Source organism: Ostrinia nubilalis, chromosome 28 (genome assembly GCF_963855985.1).
Source record: "Ostrinia nubilalis chromosome 28, ilOstNubi1.1, whole genome shotgun sequence".
Classification (NCBI taxonomy): domain Eukaryota; kingdom Metazoa; phylum Arthropoda; class Insecta; order Lepidoptera; family Crambidae; genus Ostrinia; species Ostrinia nubilalis.
This window is the reverse complement of record NC_087115.1, coordinates 4,023,700-4,036,697: the sequence shown is the minus strand read 5'-3', so window position 1 is coordinate 4,036,697 and position 12,998 is coordinate 4,023,700. Positions and strand designations below refer to the sequence as shown.

Below are 12,998 nucleotides of genomic sequence, written 5' to 3'. Positions count from 1 at the left end.
ACAGCTGATTGACATTGACATTTGTTTGACCATCTGCATTTGACGTTGTAAAAATACGTTTAGAAATACATAAACTTGATAACCTGTGGTCCTGTGGTCTTGCTTGTACAGCTTGAACATTTCAGAACGAAATCTTAGTTGTCAGTTTTTTGTTGTTGTGGTCAGTTGTGGTTTTTGTCAAAAAATTATAAAATTGTTTTGCGGGTCTTTATTACAATTTAAGCAAGTTATTTGCATTTAAAAAACGTGAATTTACTTAGCAATAGCAGAAAGATGTCAAGTGCGGCGGCAAAAAAGCGCTTCAGGGCTCTGAGAGAGCTGGGTGTGGAGCCGATTTTGGCTTCAACACTGGCGGTGAAGAGCTTCGCTGAGCTTAAGCAGATGGGGTACAAGTTCTCCTCGCAACCTGAATCTGGGCGCAAACCGGTAAAACGGGTTCGCTCGGAGGAGGAATCGCCAAAGGGACATATTAGCAAAGTCCCAAAGGTGAGTGAGACTTTAAACTCAACCACCGTAGCCTTCAGCGAGGCCGTACGCTTAATCCGGGTCGGCATAAAAGACTCCAAGTCCCTGATGACTAATACACAACTGGAGTCGCTACGCAATACCATCCTGCAAAGCATTGCCAAATCCGGAAGGGGCGAAGGGCCTAAATTCGTGGGCTGCTCCTTTATGCCAGGCTGGCTCCTCATCACGTGTGAGGACGAGCGCTCAAAAACCTGGCTTGACAATATAATCCCCTGCCTCAAACCGTGGCCGGAAGCAAGACTTGTTCTCTTGAACGAGTCTGAAACCCAAAAACCTAATGTGATTGTGGGGGTATACATTCCAATCTCTGAGGCCAGCAGCGCAACACGGGCCTTAGATCTCTTCGGTGCTCAGAATGAGGGTCTGAACACCGAGCACTGGAAAGTCCTTAACACAAAGGTTGACAAGGGAGGTCTAACTCTGACCGTATCCCTAGACGACCACTCATTTGAGGCCCTAAAGATGACGGACCTAAAGGCCAACATTGGCTTCAGAAAGGTCCAGTTCAGAATTAAGGGCCCCATACAGGATTCCAAGCCCTCCGCTGAACCCCCGACCACCACCTCTACCCCCGTACCCATATCCATAACCACCCCGCCTGAGGGTACCGTGCAGGTCTGCATAGGACCACAACGGGTCAACCCTCCCTCCACCCCCTCCTCACTCCCAAACAGGGGAAGGGGAACGCGGTTTTCCCCCTACAGGGGGACCACAAGGGGCGCTCATCCGCCCAGAGGAACCCGGCAGCACAGGGGACCGTACCGAGGGCGGCGGGGCACACAAGGGCGCCGCGGCTCCCAAGCACAATAGTTCCCACGCCCAAAGGTGATGGCGGTACTACAGGCCAACCCACACCACGCTATCGCCGCCTCTGCGGTCATAGAAAACATCTTCAGCGAAGGTGGCCTGGACATCGCCCTTAAGAACCATGGATAAACGCCGACTCCATGGTAGCCGGTCTGAACAACGCCGGTAAGATTCTCGTATGAAAAAAGGCCGCAAACCTACGGCTTGAATCGTGTTAAACAAAAATACTAACTTCTTACCTGTTCCAGAACTTTGCAGCGAAGATACTAAGATACTACGTAGAAGTCAAAGGGCCGAACAGGTCCAAAGTACTCGTCTGCTCGGCATATCTTCCTGGAGATAAGCAAGATCCCACTGAAGAACTGACTAACGTCCTGGAATACTCTAGAAGACAAAAGTCGGAACTGATAGTGGGATGCGATGCTAACGCCTACCATACCGTCTTGGGAAGCTCGAATGTACTGGGAAATACCAACAAAGTAACGCTTACATGGGTACTAGGACATTCGAATATAGAAGGAAACGAAGTAGCAGATGAACTCGCCAGAGATGGAGCCAATAACCCTCAAATCGGCGTAGAACCGTTCTGTGGCATTACCAAACAACGAGCCACCAAGCTACTAACCGCCCTCTGCAAACAAGAGGCTATTGAGTGGTGGAAGTCTACATCGGGACAAAAACACTCAAAAGCACTCATTCAGGGATAAAGTAACTAAGGAACTCTTAAAGTTCAAAAGATACAAAGCTTGTGCAGTGACTAGATACTAACCAGCCACTGCAAATTAACAAACACAAATCAAACATGAACATGACCGAAGAAACTCTGTGAAGATTCTGCCATACAGAAGAAGAAACGGGCATGCATGTTCTTTGCTCATGCGGCCCGCTTATGAGCAAAAGAAGCATCCATCTTGGGCGACACATCATACACCCGGATGAGATAGCAGATATCACGCTCCAAAGAATCTGGAAATTTATAGACTCAACGGGACTAAACAGTGAACTCTAAAGACAAGGGCTGCCACAATAGATCAAACCTGGTCGAGCTGGCGCAAATGAAGGCCCAAAAACCAATAATAATAATAATAGTACTCATAGCGCCTACACCAATTTAAACTTTATCTTATTTCATACATGAAATTATTATATTTTTTTCGCATAAACTTACAGCATAAAAAAGTTTATAAAATAATGTTAAAAACAGAAATTAAAAGTGAATACGATACTGCTATGCAGCCCCAGTGCCGTGCGTGTCTTAGTTTAAGTAGAAAATTAATTCCAATAGGAGAATACAGTCGTATTTACTACAAATTACTATTAGAAAAACAATATGAGGTGATTATAAACTTTTAATTAATTTAGACTTTCTTTGACGCATCTATCCTTTAGTTATTCACACTATCTATCCTTCAGTTATTCACACTATCTATCTTTCAGTCATTCACACTATCTATCCTTCAGTTATTCACACTATCTATCCTTCAGTTATTCACACTATCTATCCTTTAGTTATCCACTATCTGTCCTTTAGTTATTCACACTATCTATCCTTCAGTTATTCACACTATCTATCCTTCAGTTATTCACACTATCTATACTTCAGTTATTCACACTATCTATCCTTCAGTTACTCACACTATCTATCCTTCAGTTATTCACACTATCTATTCTTCAGTTATTCACACTATCTATCCTTCAGTTATTCACACTATCTATCCTTTAGTTATCCACTATCTTTCCTTTAGTTATTCACACTATCTATCCTTCAGTTATTCACACTATCTATCCTTTAGTTATCCACTATCTGTCCTTTAGTTATCTACTATCTGTCCTTTAGTTATCCACTATCTGTCCTTTAGTTATTCACACTATCTATCCTTCAGTTATTCACACTATCTATCCTTTAGTTATCCACTATCTGTCCTTTAGTTAAATAAATAAATAAATAAATATCCTTGGACATTTTACACTGCGCCTCTAGTCCCAAACTAAGCAAAGCTTGTACTATGGGTACTAGACGACGGATATAAACATACTTAAATACTTTTTTTTTTGTAAATACATACATATTATACATAGAAAACACCCAGTCCAATACAAACAAATATGTTCATGCACACAAATGTTTGGACTGTGCGGGAATCGAACCCGCAACCTCCGGAATAGTAGTCCGTTTCGAACCACTACACCAAACGGCCGACTAGTTATCCACTATCTGTCCTTTAGTTATTCACACTATCTATCCTTTAGTTATCCACTATCTGTCCTTTATTTGTTCACACTATCTATCCTTTAGTTATCCATTATCTATCCTTTAACTAACCAATTTCTTACGAAACTTAGATTTCTAGATTGCATGAATTATTTACACATGAAAAATATTTTCCCTTCCCTTTTACATTTAAACAACTGTCATCCCCCTAAGTTGTCTGGAAGATAGCGATCTTAATAGCGATAAGACTGTCTAAATTATGCCTTCTCCATTTGTGTATTTTTCTTTACCTCACTTCCCTTCATCATTTGTTGTTGATTTATGTTTAAAATTATTATTTTCTAGTCTATTCTGCCCTCTGAAGACATACAGCTATGTTGGGAATGCATCGCCCAACTGAGGAAACTTACACGATTCCAGCGTCAGGTCCAAAAGGCAAACGATATGATTCAAACGCGCCAGGTGAGTTCAACAATACATTTCAATTTAAAAAGTTTCAAATAAGTAACTTATCGTTAATTACCTACCTATTACTAATAAACTCTCGAATTTCAAGCTAGAAAGTGCTTAGTTTTATCAAACGTACTTTTATTCTTACTATTAAATAATAAAAATTCTTCCCTTAGGCCCAGAACAGACGGTGAATGAAACGCAACTGCAACTGCTAGTTACTTTTGAGTTGCATCTAAGTTTCTGCCATAGCGTCCGTTGAGAGACCACACATAACGCGACCAGTTTGAAACTTTCAGTTTCATTCAACAGAATCATCACATAGTTGCAGTTTCGTTGCAGTTGCGTTTCACTTCTGTTCTGGGCCTTTACTCTTCAATTCACATAAAAAATATTGATTTTCTTTTCGAACTTCATTTCCTGCTTACACACAGACAGTACATATGGACAGGTATCAGTAAAAATGATATTATATTGCATAACATTTTCTACAATTTGGTTGGTTACAGAATTTCATGTTCGGCACCCTTTCAAATCTAACAACAGTCATCATGAACGATACATACCCTAATATCATCTATGTAAACAATACTAACATAGAAAATGATGTAGATAATGAAAATATCAATCATAAAGACGAATGTGATAGTGTTAATAATGATAATGATGCATTTAATGACGATAATGATTCGTTTTTTAAAGATAATGATAGTAAAGTTGACATCAAAGTTGATAATACAGTTTTAAATGATACTGTGAACGAGAAAAAAGAAGTAAATATTGATAAACAGAAAGAAATTAAAATAAAAGTTAAATACAGAAATAAATGGGCAGAAAAGAGAGCTCGCCTAAATAAGAAACCTAAATTTAAAGTTCTTACATGCAAAGAACTGACGGTCGATAAGTATTTTAGAAGAGAACAGATAGATGTAGAGACTTGCATGAAAGAAAGAGACGGTGATGGTTTTGTAAAGGGTATGTGTGGAAAATGTGGAATAACATTGAAAGGTGAGGGTATGCTGTTGAAACATACATGCCATAAAAAGGTCAGTATAAAATAGTAGCTACAAACATCGAGCTAACTGCGCACCACACTGTAATACGTATTTTACCCAATACTCAATAAGTTTATTGCTTCCTTACTAGTCTTCTATATTAATAATTTCGTCAAGGGGTACGGTAGACTGGATCGAAACCTTATTATGAACTAGCTTTCCGCCCGCGGCTTCGCCCGCGTGGAATTTTGTCTGTCACAGAAAAACTTTATCGCGCGCGTCCCTGTTTCAAAAACCGGGATAAAAACTATCCTATGTTCTTTCCCGGGACTCAAACTATCTCTATGCCAAATTTCATCAAAATCGGTTGCGAGGTTTAAGCGGGAAAGCGTAACAGACAGACAGACAGACAGACAGAGTTACTTTCGCATTTATAATATTAGTTAGGAAGGATAACAAAGCATAAAAAAATATCGATTTTGAGTCGACAACATATATCCGCAAAATTCGGATAATCTACCCAAAAAAGTGATCCGTTCTTGAATTTGGAATCCGAATTTCAAACACGCTTGTGTTTTCACACCATTAACTACTCCCAAGCCGCTTTCGGCTACGGTAACTACGACAAAATTCCTATTTAGTCCGCAATAAGAGTAATAATAATATCAAATTGGATTACCGTGGGAATGGACCCACGGTACTCCAGTTCATTTACTGAAATGCCATATCTTTCAGACTACAGGAACATACATCTGCGACGTATGCAATAGACGATTATCACAAAAATCCCAATTCCTACGTCATATAAGAAGACATTTCTTCAAATACCACTGCAAGCTTTGTAAGTTCAGTTGTAAGATTAAGAAAGAAGGAATGAAACATTTGGTCAACGATCATAGAAAAGTGTATCAATGTTTGAAGTGCGAGTTAGCGTTTGCGTGAGTATTCTTTGCTTATTTTATTATTATTAAAGGAAGAAGCACACTTATCAATTTGGAAAGGGATCGTAATTCGTAACCGTATCAACTCGAGGCGGTCAGTATTCTTTGTATGAAACTCCGTACTGCAACCGTAGCTCGCAGAATTGCTAAAACCAAGTGGCAGTGGGCGGGGCACATAGCTCGTAGAAACGATGGCCGTTGGGGCAGAAAAGTTCTCGAGTGGCGACCACGGGCTGGAAGACGTAGCGTGGGCAGGCCTCCTACTAGGTGGACCGACGATCTCGTAAAGGTCGCGGGAAGAGCCTGGATGCGGGCAGCGCAGGACCGTGCATTGTGGAAAACCTTGGAGGAGGCCTTTGTCCAGCAGTGGACGTCATTTGGCTGAAACGAACTGCAACCGTAACATAAACTCCTCGCCCCTTTTGGCGAAAGGCAATACGGTGTTGATCCCTTTCCAGGTTGATAAGTGTGCTATGACCTTAAGATTTTTACTTTTATTAGAGGCTGACGTGTAAAATTAATTCTCATTTTCTTATATTTATCTTAAACCTATCTATCAGGCCTTGGGGGGCAAGTAAGAGTTTTAGGTCAGATCGTTTGACTTAGTTTATTAAAAGCGGGGGGATTTCCAAGGGGGGTTCAGCTGTACATAAGGCGATCTTAATGCCATTCGGAATTCTCCTCGTTAACCTTAGGGCTAAACTGAGAATAAAGTTAAGAACATCGACAGATCATAACCGTATCAACTCGAGGCGGTCACTTATCCGCGCCGTAACGTAAACGCCTCGCCTCGCGCGTGGTTGACAGCGCGCGAAAGGCGATACTGTGTCGATTCCTTTCTAAGTTGATAAATCTGCTATGACCTAGTCCAATGGTATTTTATTTTATTTTTCTTTATTAAGGAAACAAATAACATGAGTTGATACATGTGAACTTAAAAAATAAAAACAATACAGTAGCCTAATCAGTTTCCACAGACAAACTTTACAAGTTAATCGAAAGTTATGCAGATGTACCTGTACCTTGTGTGTTCCTTTTCTTCTGTTATGTTATTTGTTTGGTGTGCAATAAAGTGTATTTATTATTATTATTATTATTATGTACCTACCTATTATTTAAATAATTTCATTTTAATTTCAGGAGCAGACAAGAATTCTCCCAGCACTACAAGGAGTGGCACGAAAAGTTTGTGTGCGACCACTGTGGAGTCAGCTTCAAGATGAGATACTGCATCAAGGATCATATCAGGTAAGTTATAAATACTTTTTGGCTATAAAAATGCCATGCATGTTCACAAAAGTGGGGTAGCCCCATTTTTATGTAGTGTATCATAGCCACGATAGCCGAACGGTGAAGAGGTCAGAAGTCACGATAGCTGAACGGTAAAGGGGTCGAAAGACACGATAGCTGAACGGTGAAGGGGTCAGTTTGGCCGAGGAGAAACAACCGCTGGACAACTTTTTTAATTTTTCTTTTTTAAAACCCGTTCACCATTCAGCTATCGTGTCTTTCGACCCCTTTACCGTTCAGCTATCGTGACTTTCAACCCCTTTACCGTTCAGCTATCGTTACTTTCGACCCCTTTACCGTTCAGCTATCGTGACTTTCGACCAATTTACCGTTCAACTATCGTGACTTTCGACCCCTTTCACCGTTCAGCTATCGTGACTTCCGACCCCTTCACTGTTTGGCTATCGTAACTTCCGATCCCTTCACCGTTCTGCTATCGTGACTTCTGATACCTTCACCGTTCTGCCATCGTGACTTCCGACCCCTTCACCGTTCTGCTATCGTGACTTCTAATACCTTCACCGTTCTGCTATCGTGACTTCCGACCCCTTCACCGTTCTGCTATCGTGACTTCTGATACCTTCACCGTTCTGCTGTCGTGACTTCTAATACCTTCACCGTTCTGCTATCGTGACTTCCGACCCCTTCACCGTTCTGCTATCGTGAATTCTGATACCTTCACCGTTCTGCTATCGTGACTTCCAACCCCTTCACCGTTCAGCTATCGTGTCTTTCGACCCCTTCACCGTTCAGTTATCGTGACTTCTGACCCCTTCACCGTTCAGCTATCGTGTCTTTCGACTCCTTTACCGTTCAGCTATCGTGACTTCTGACCCCTTCACCGTTCAGCTATCGTGATTTCCGACCCCTTCACTGTTCAGCTATCGTAACTTCCGACCCCTTTACCGTTCAGCTATCGTGACTTTCGACCCCTTTACCGTTCAGCTATCGTGACTTCTGACCCCTTCACACTTCAGCTATCGTGACTTCCGACCCCTTCACCGTACAGCTATCGTGTCTTTCGACCCCTTTACCGTTTAGCTATCGTGACTTCTGACCCCTTCACCGTTCTGCTATCGTGATTTCCGACCCCTTTACCATTCAGCTATCGTGACTTCCGACCCCTTCACCGTTCAGCTATCGTGAATTCCGACCCCTTCACCGTTTGGCTATCGTAACTTCCGACCCCTTCACCATTCAGCTATCGTGTCTTTCGACCCCTTCACCGTTCAGCTATCGTGACTTCCGACCCTTTCACCGTTGAGCTATCGTGAATCTCGACCCCTTCACTGTTTGGCTATCGTAACTTCCGACCCCGTCACCGTTCGGCTATCGACTTATGCACAGTTATTTATTAAAAAACATAAATTTAAATAGGAAACAGCACTCGCCATTCGAGTGCGTGCCCTGCAATAAGAGGTTCGCTCGCTACAACGGACTGTGGTTCCACAATAAGGTGTGCCATCCTCCGCCCAGCGACGGGTAAGTTATTAATTTTTTAAGGTCATAGCAGACTTATTAACTCGGAAAGGGATCAACACCGTATCGGCTTTCGCGAACTGTCATCGCCTTTCGCGCGCTGTCAACCACGCGGCGATGCGTTTACGTTACGGTGCGGATAAGTGTGCGTTTCATACAAAGAATACTGACCGCCTCGAGTTGATGCGGTTACGATCCCTTTCCGGTTTGATAAGTGTGCTTCGTTCTTAATAGTGAAATATGTTTTTTTCCCATTTAGTTGTTTTTTCAATACCTATCGAGTAGTGTCTCAAAACAATAGATTTTTTTTTCTTGGCTTACAAATTATGTTTTAATTCTAATTGAGAATAAATAAAACGGTAACTAATATGTTCTTTATTGTCCCACCAATAGCCCACCGCTGGGCGCGTACTGCGTGGAATGCGACAAGCGGTTCCCAGACGTATACAGGTACAAGTGGCACCTACAGAACAGCGTCAAACACACGCCCAAGAAGAAAATACGGTAAGTAATGAAGGTATAGCTTCATAAGTAGGATGGAAGAGATTCTTTTCTTTTCTTTTCTTTTCTTTTCTTTTCTTTTCTTTTCTTTTCTTTTCTTTTCTTTTCTTTTCTTTTCTTTTCTTTTCTTTTCTTTTCTTTTCTTTTCTTTTCTTTTCTTTTCTTTTCTTTTCTTTTCTTTTCTTTTCTTTTCTTTTCTTTTCTTTTCTTTTCTTTTCTTTTCTTTTCTTTTCTTTTCTTTTCTTTTCTTTTCTTTTCTTTTCTTTTCTTTTCTTTTCTTTTCTTTTCTTTTCTTTTTTCTTTTCTTTTCTTTTCTTTTCTTTTCTTTTCATTTCTTTTCTTTTCGGCTCTAGATTACAAATATTTGGTACTTAATAAGTTTAAGTAGGCCAAATCCTCGATATACTTCTGGTAAAATTATAGATCTAGCGGTTAACTCAGCCAGTGCCTGAGATATGGGAGCACACGGGAGGGGTGACATTGACATTATGACGCGACAGAGCATACAAATCTGAAACATTTTTGTAGTCTGACGCTGACTTTTGACGTCCCAAAAACCCTCCCGTGCCGCTTCCATACCTCAGGCACTGACTGAGTTAAGCGCCAGACTTTTATACTCGTGAACCTGCAGTGGAGACTAATGCCAGTTTTCACCATCAATCCCTAATTTTCAAATGACCCCTATGGCAACACATAACAGGAATTTTGTTTTCATAAAGAGATGGCGGGAGATCGTGCGGAGAGTTGTATCCGCCTCTACAACCGATGTGAACAACGCCTCAATGTGATCACGACCGCTCTGCCAAGAGCAAAACGAATAAGAAGAAGAAGGGGTCACTTAAAAATTAAGGAGTGATGGTGAAAACGGGCATAATAATATGACCTGATGATGAAATGTAATTTTTTTTTCAGGGTGCCATGTCCAGATTGCAGCAAGGTATTCTCAAAGAACATATACATGAAGGATCACTACAACCTTGTTCATCTGAAGAACTTTAAGTACAGATGCGAAGAGTGTGACAAGGTACGTTCATCATCATCATTTCAGCCACAGGACGTCCACTGCTGAACATAGGCCTTCCCCAATAATTTCTACAATGGCGCCGGTTGATAGCGGCCTGCGAAGAGTGTGACAAGGTAGGAATTGATTACATCATCATCATCATCATTTCAGCCACAGGACGTCCACTGCTGAACAAAGGCCTCCCCCAATAATTTCTACAATAGCAGGTTGATAGCGGCCTGCGAAGAGTGTGACAAGGTAGGAATTGATTACATCATCATCATCACCATTTCAGCCACAGGACGTCCACTACTGAACATAGGCCTCCAAGGTTTTCCACAACGACCGGTCCTGCGCCGCCCGCATCATCCAGGAACCTCCCGCGACCTTCACCAGATCGTCGGTCCACCTAGTTTAGAGGCCTGCCCATCCGGAGAATTGATTACATCATCATCATTTCAGCCACAGGACGTCCACTTGCTGAACATAGGCCTCCCCCAATGATTTCCATAATAACCGGTTGGCAGCGGCCTGCATTCAGCGCACCTCCCGCGACCTTCACCAGATCGTCGGTCCACCTAGTTGGGAGGCCTGCCCACACTACGTCTTCCGGAGAATTGATTAGGTACATCATCATCATCATTTCAGCCACAGGAGTCAGGACGTCCACTGCTGAACATAGGCCTCCCCCAATGATTTCCATAATAACCGGTTGGCAGCGGCCTGCATCCAGCGCCTTCCTGCTACCTTTATGAGGTCGTCTGTCCATTAAGTAGAAAGCCTGTCCGTTAGTCTTCTGATTCATGCTTACCTATAATTCTATACTAATTTTATAAAGAGGTCCAGTTTTAAGAAATAAGGTGTTTATAAGAACCATAAAATTCGGACCGTCGAAGTTCTTCCCATGATAATAACCCATGGCCTTCTTCAAAATCTATATCTTATACCAAAATTTATAAAAATTTGTTCACTATTAAAGGCGAGATGTACAGACAGACGCAATAACTTTCCCTTTTCTAATATTAGTATGTATTTGCAGAATTTCGTCCGTAACGCTGACCTGGTGAAACACCGGCGGAAGATACACGAGGGTATTCTACCACCGAAGAATAAGATATGCTACGTTTGTGGGAGAGGGTTTACGGTGAGTTGCATGATGCGTGGTTGATGAATCATCATCAGCATCATTAGGTTTTTTTTTAAGTTTCCACTGCTGGAGCACGACCCTTTAATTAACAAAAGAATTGGGTTTCCTCAGCTTGTCTGGTCAGCGTGTAATATTCCACACGTCACGTCTGTACTCGACTTAGGACAAATCCATGTCGCTTGTTGTGGAGACTGATTGACCTGATGATGTTGTAGGTACCTACTTGTATCACTGATCTGCTATTGAATTTTAAAACTATAATCACACCACAATTACTTACCAAAGGTCGATACTCAAACTTTCAACATGTTGCGCCCAATAGATAGAGGGTCAACCGATATACTCGTAATAATATTGCATTTAACCGACTCTGTGGTCTAGTGGTATGACCACCACTAAGTCCTCTTGGCTAGCTACCACCATCTTACTTAAGTACGTCGCCTTAACAACAATGTCACAGAATTGTTATGTGCCAGCAATTGAAGGTAGGATTCGCTTCTACATTCCATCTGATCATCAATAGCTTCTTCGTTGTGGATAAAAAGGTACAATATTTCTCAACAGACCAACGAGATACTAAGCCACCACCTCCGAACTCACTCGGGCGAGCGGCCGCATCAGTGCACAGCCTGTCCTGCGGCCTTTGCACAGCGCGCCGCTCTGCGCGCTCACAAGCGTACGCCGCACCCTGCCACGCGCAAATGAACTATCTTAACGCAATAATCATACGGTACAATATACACATAGCTTACAGTCTAAGAATAAAGTCAGTAAAACACTTGAATCTTTCCTTTCTTTAGGCTTTTATAAGTCAGGACAGGATCTCTTTTATTTAATATCGGTTCGAAGGACCGAATTAGTTTTTTCTAGTAACTGTCACAGATTGACTCGAATATAATAGTCATTAAACACTTGAGCTCTTCTTTTGTTTTTAATATGTCGAGACCTTTTTTCTTTTGCATCCGGCTCGAAGGACCAAATGATTTTTTTTGTGACTTACGCCTTCTGCTCAGTTTTGATTGTTACAAAAACCAAAAGAGGCAGGGCTAAGTAGCTTCATAATTACAAGCGTACGCCGCACCCTGCCACGCGCAAGTGAACTGTCTTAACGCTATACACAAACGGTACATGTTGCTAGAGTAAAGAAAACATTAATATAATAATTAAACACTTGAGTTGAGCTGTTCATTTGTGTTTAATATGTCAGGACCTCTTTTCTATAATATCCAGCTCGAGGAACCAAAAAGTATCAGAACAACAGGTCCTAGTAAAGATTTCATATAAGAACGATCTTTCTTAATGTAGGTATGTACTTATGCTTTGTAGACAATTTTATGGCAAATTATTAAATTTTTATGATAAATAGCACAATAGTCACGCATTTATAATAAGCCTTTTATAGCCTGACCAGGAACATAAAAACCCTGGCATAGAGGCGCGTCAATTGCATTTGATAGTGCAACCAGGCCTGTTCATCTCCGCGAGTTCACATCGAAAACAAAACACGCACGATAGCCCACCTACAGGAGGCGATTCGACAAGGCGTCACATACGAGATACGAGCGAGCATTGACACACGCACGCGTACTCTTGTATTATGGAAAAAAATAAAAAAATACTGTGTAAAAAATACTGTGCAGTATTT

General features: G+C 41.6%; 1 protein-coding gene across 2 annotated transcripts; it reads left to right on the top strand.

The window, feature by feature from the left end:
* Window positions 1–152: 152 nt before the first annotated feature.
* On the top strand, window positions 153–12,275 carry LOC135085399 (zinc finger protein 16-like). Of its 2 annotated transcripts, XM_063980181.1 has the most exons (11): window positions 153–1,500; window positions 1,584–2,670; window positions 3,893–4,009; window positions 4,507–5,043; window positions 5,728–5,930; window positions 7,074–7,181; window positions 8,601–8,705; window positions 9,096–9,206; window positions 10,116–10,227; window positions 11,246–11,350; window positions 11,918–12,275. In XM_063980181.1, the coding sequence occupies exons 2-11, from the start codon at window positions 2,470–2,472 to the stop codon at window positions 12,056–12,058; spliced, it is 1,740 nt and encodes a 579-aa protein (XP_063836251.1). In that variant the 5' UTR covers window positions 153–1,500; window positions 1,584–2,469; the 3' UTR covers window positions 12,059–12,275. The 2 variants fall into 2 exon arrangements, with proteins under 2 accessions (XP_063836251.1, XP_063836252.1); XM_063980182.1 differs by lacking the exon at window positions 153–1,500 and having other exon boundaries at window positions 2,506–2,670.
* The last annotated feature ends 723 nt before the right edge of the window (window positions 12,276–12,998 follow it).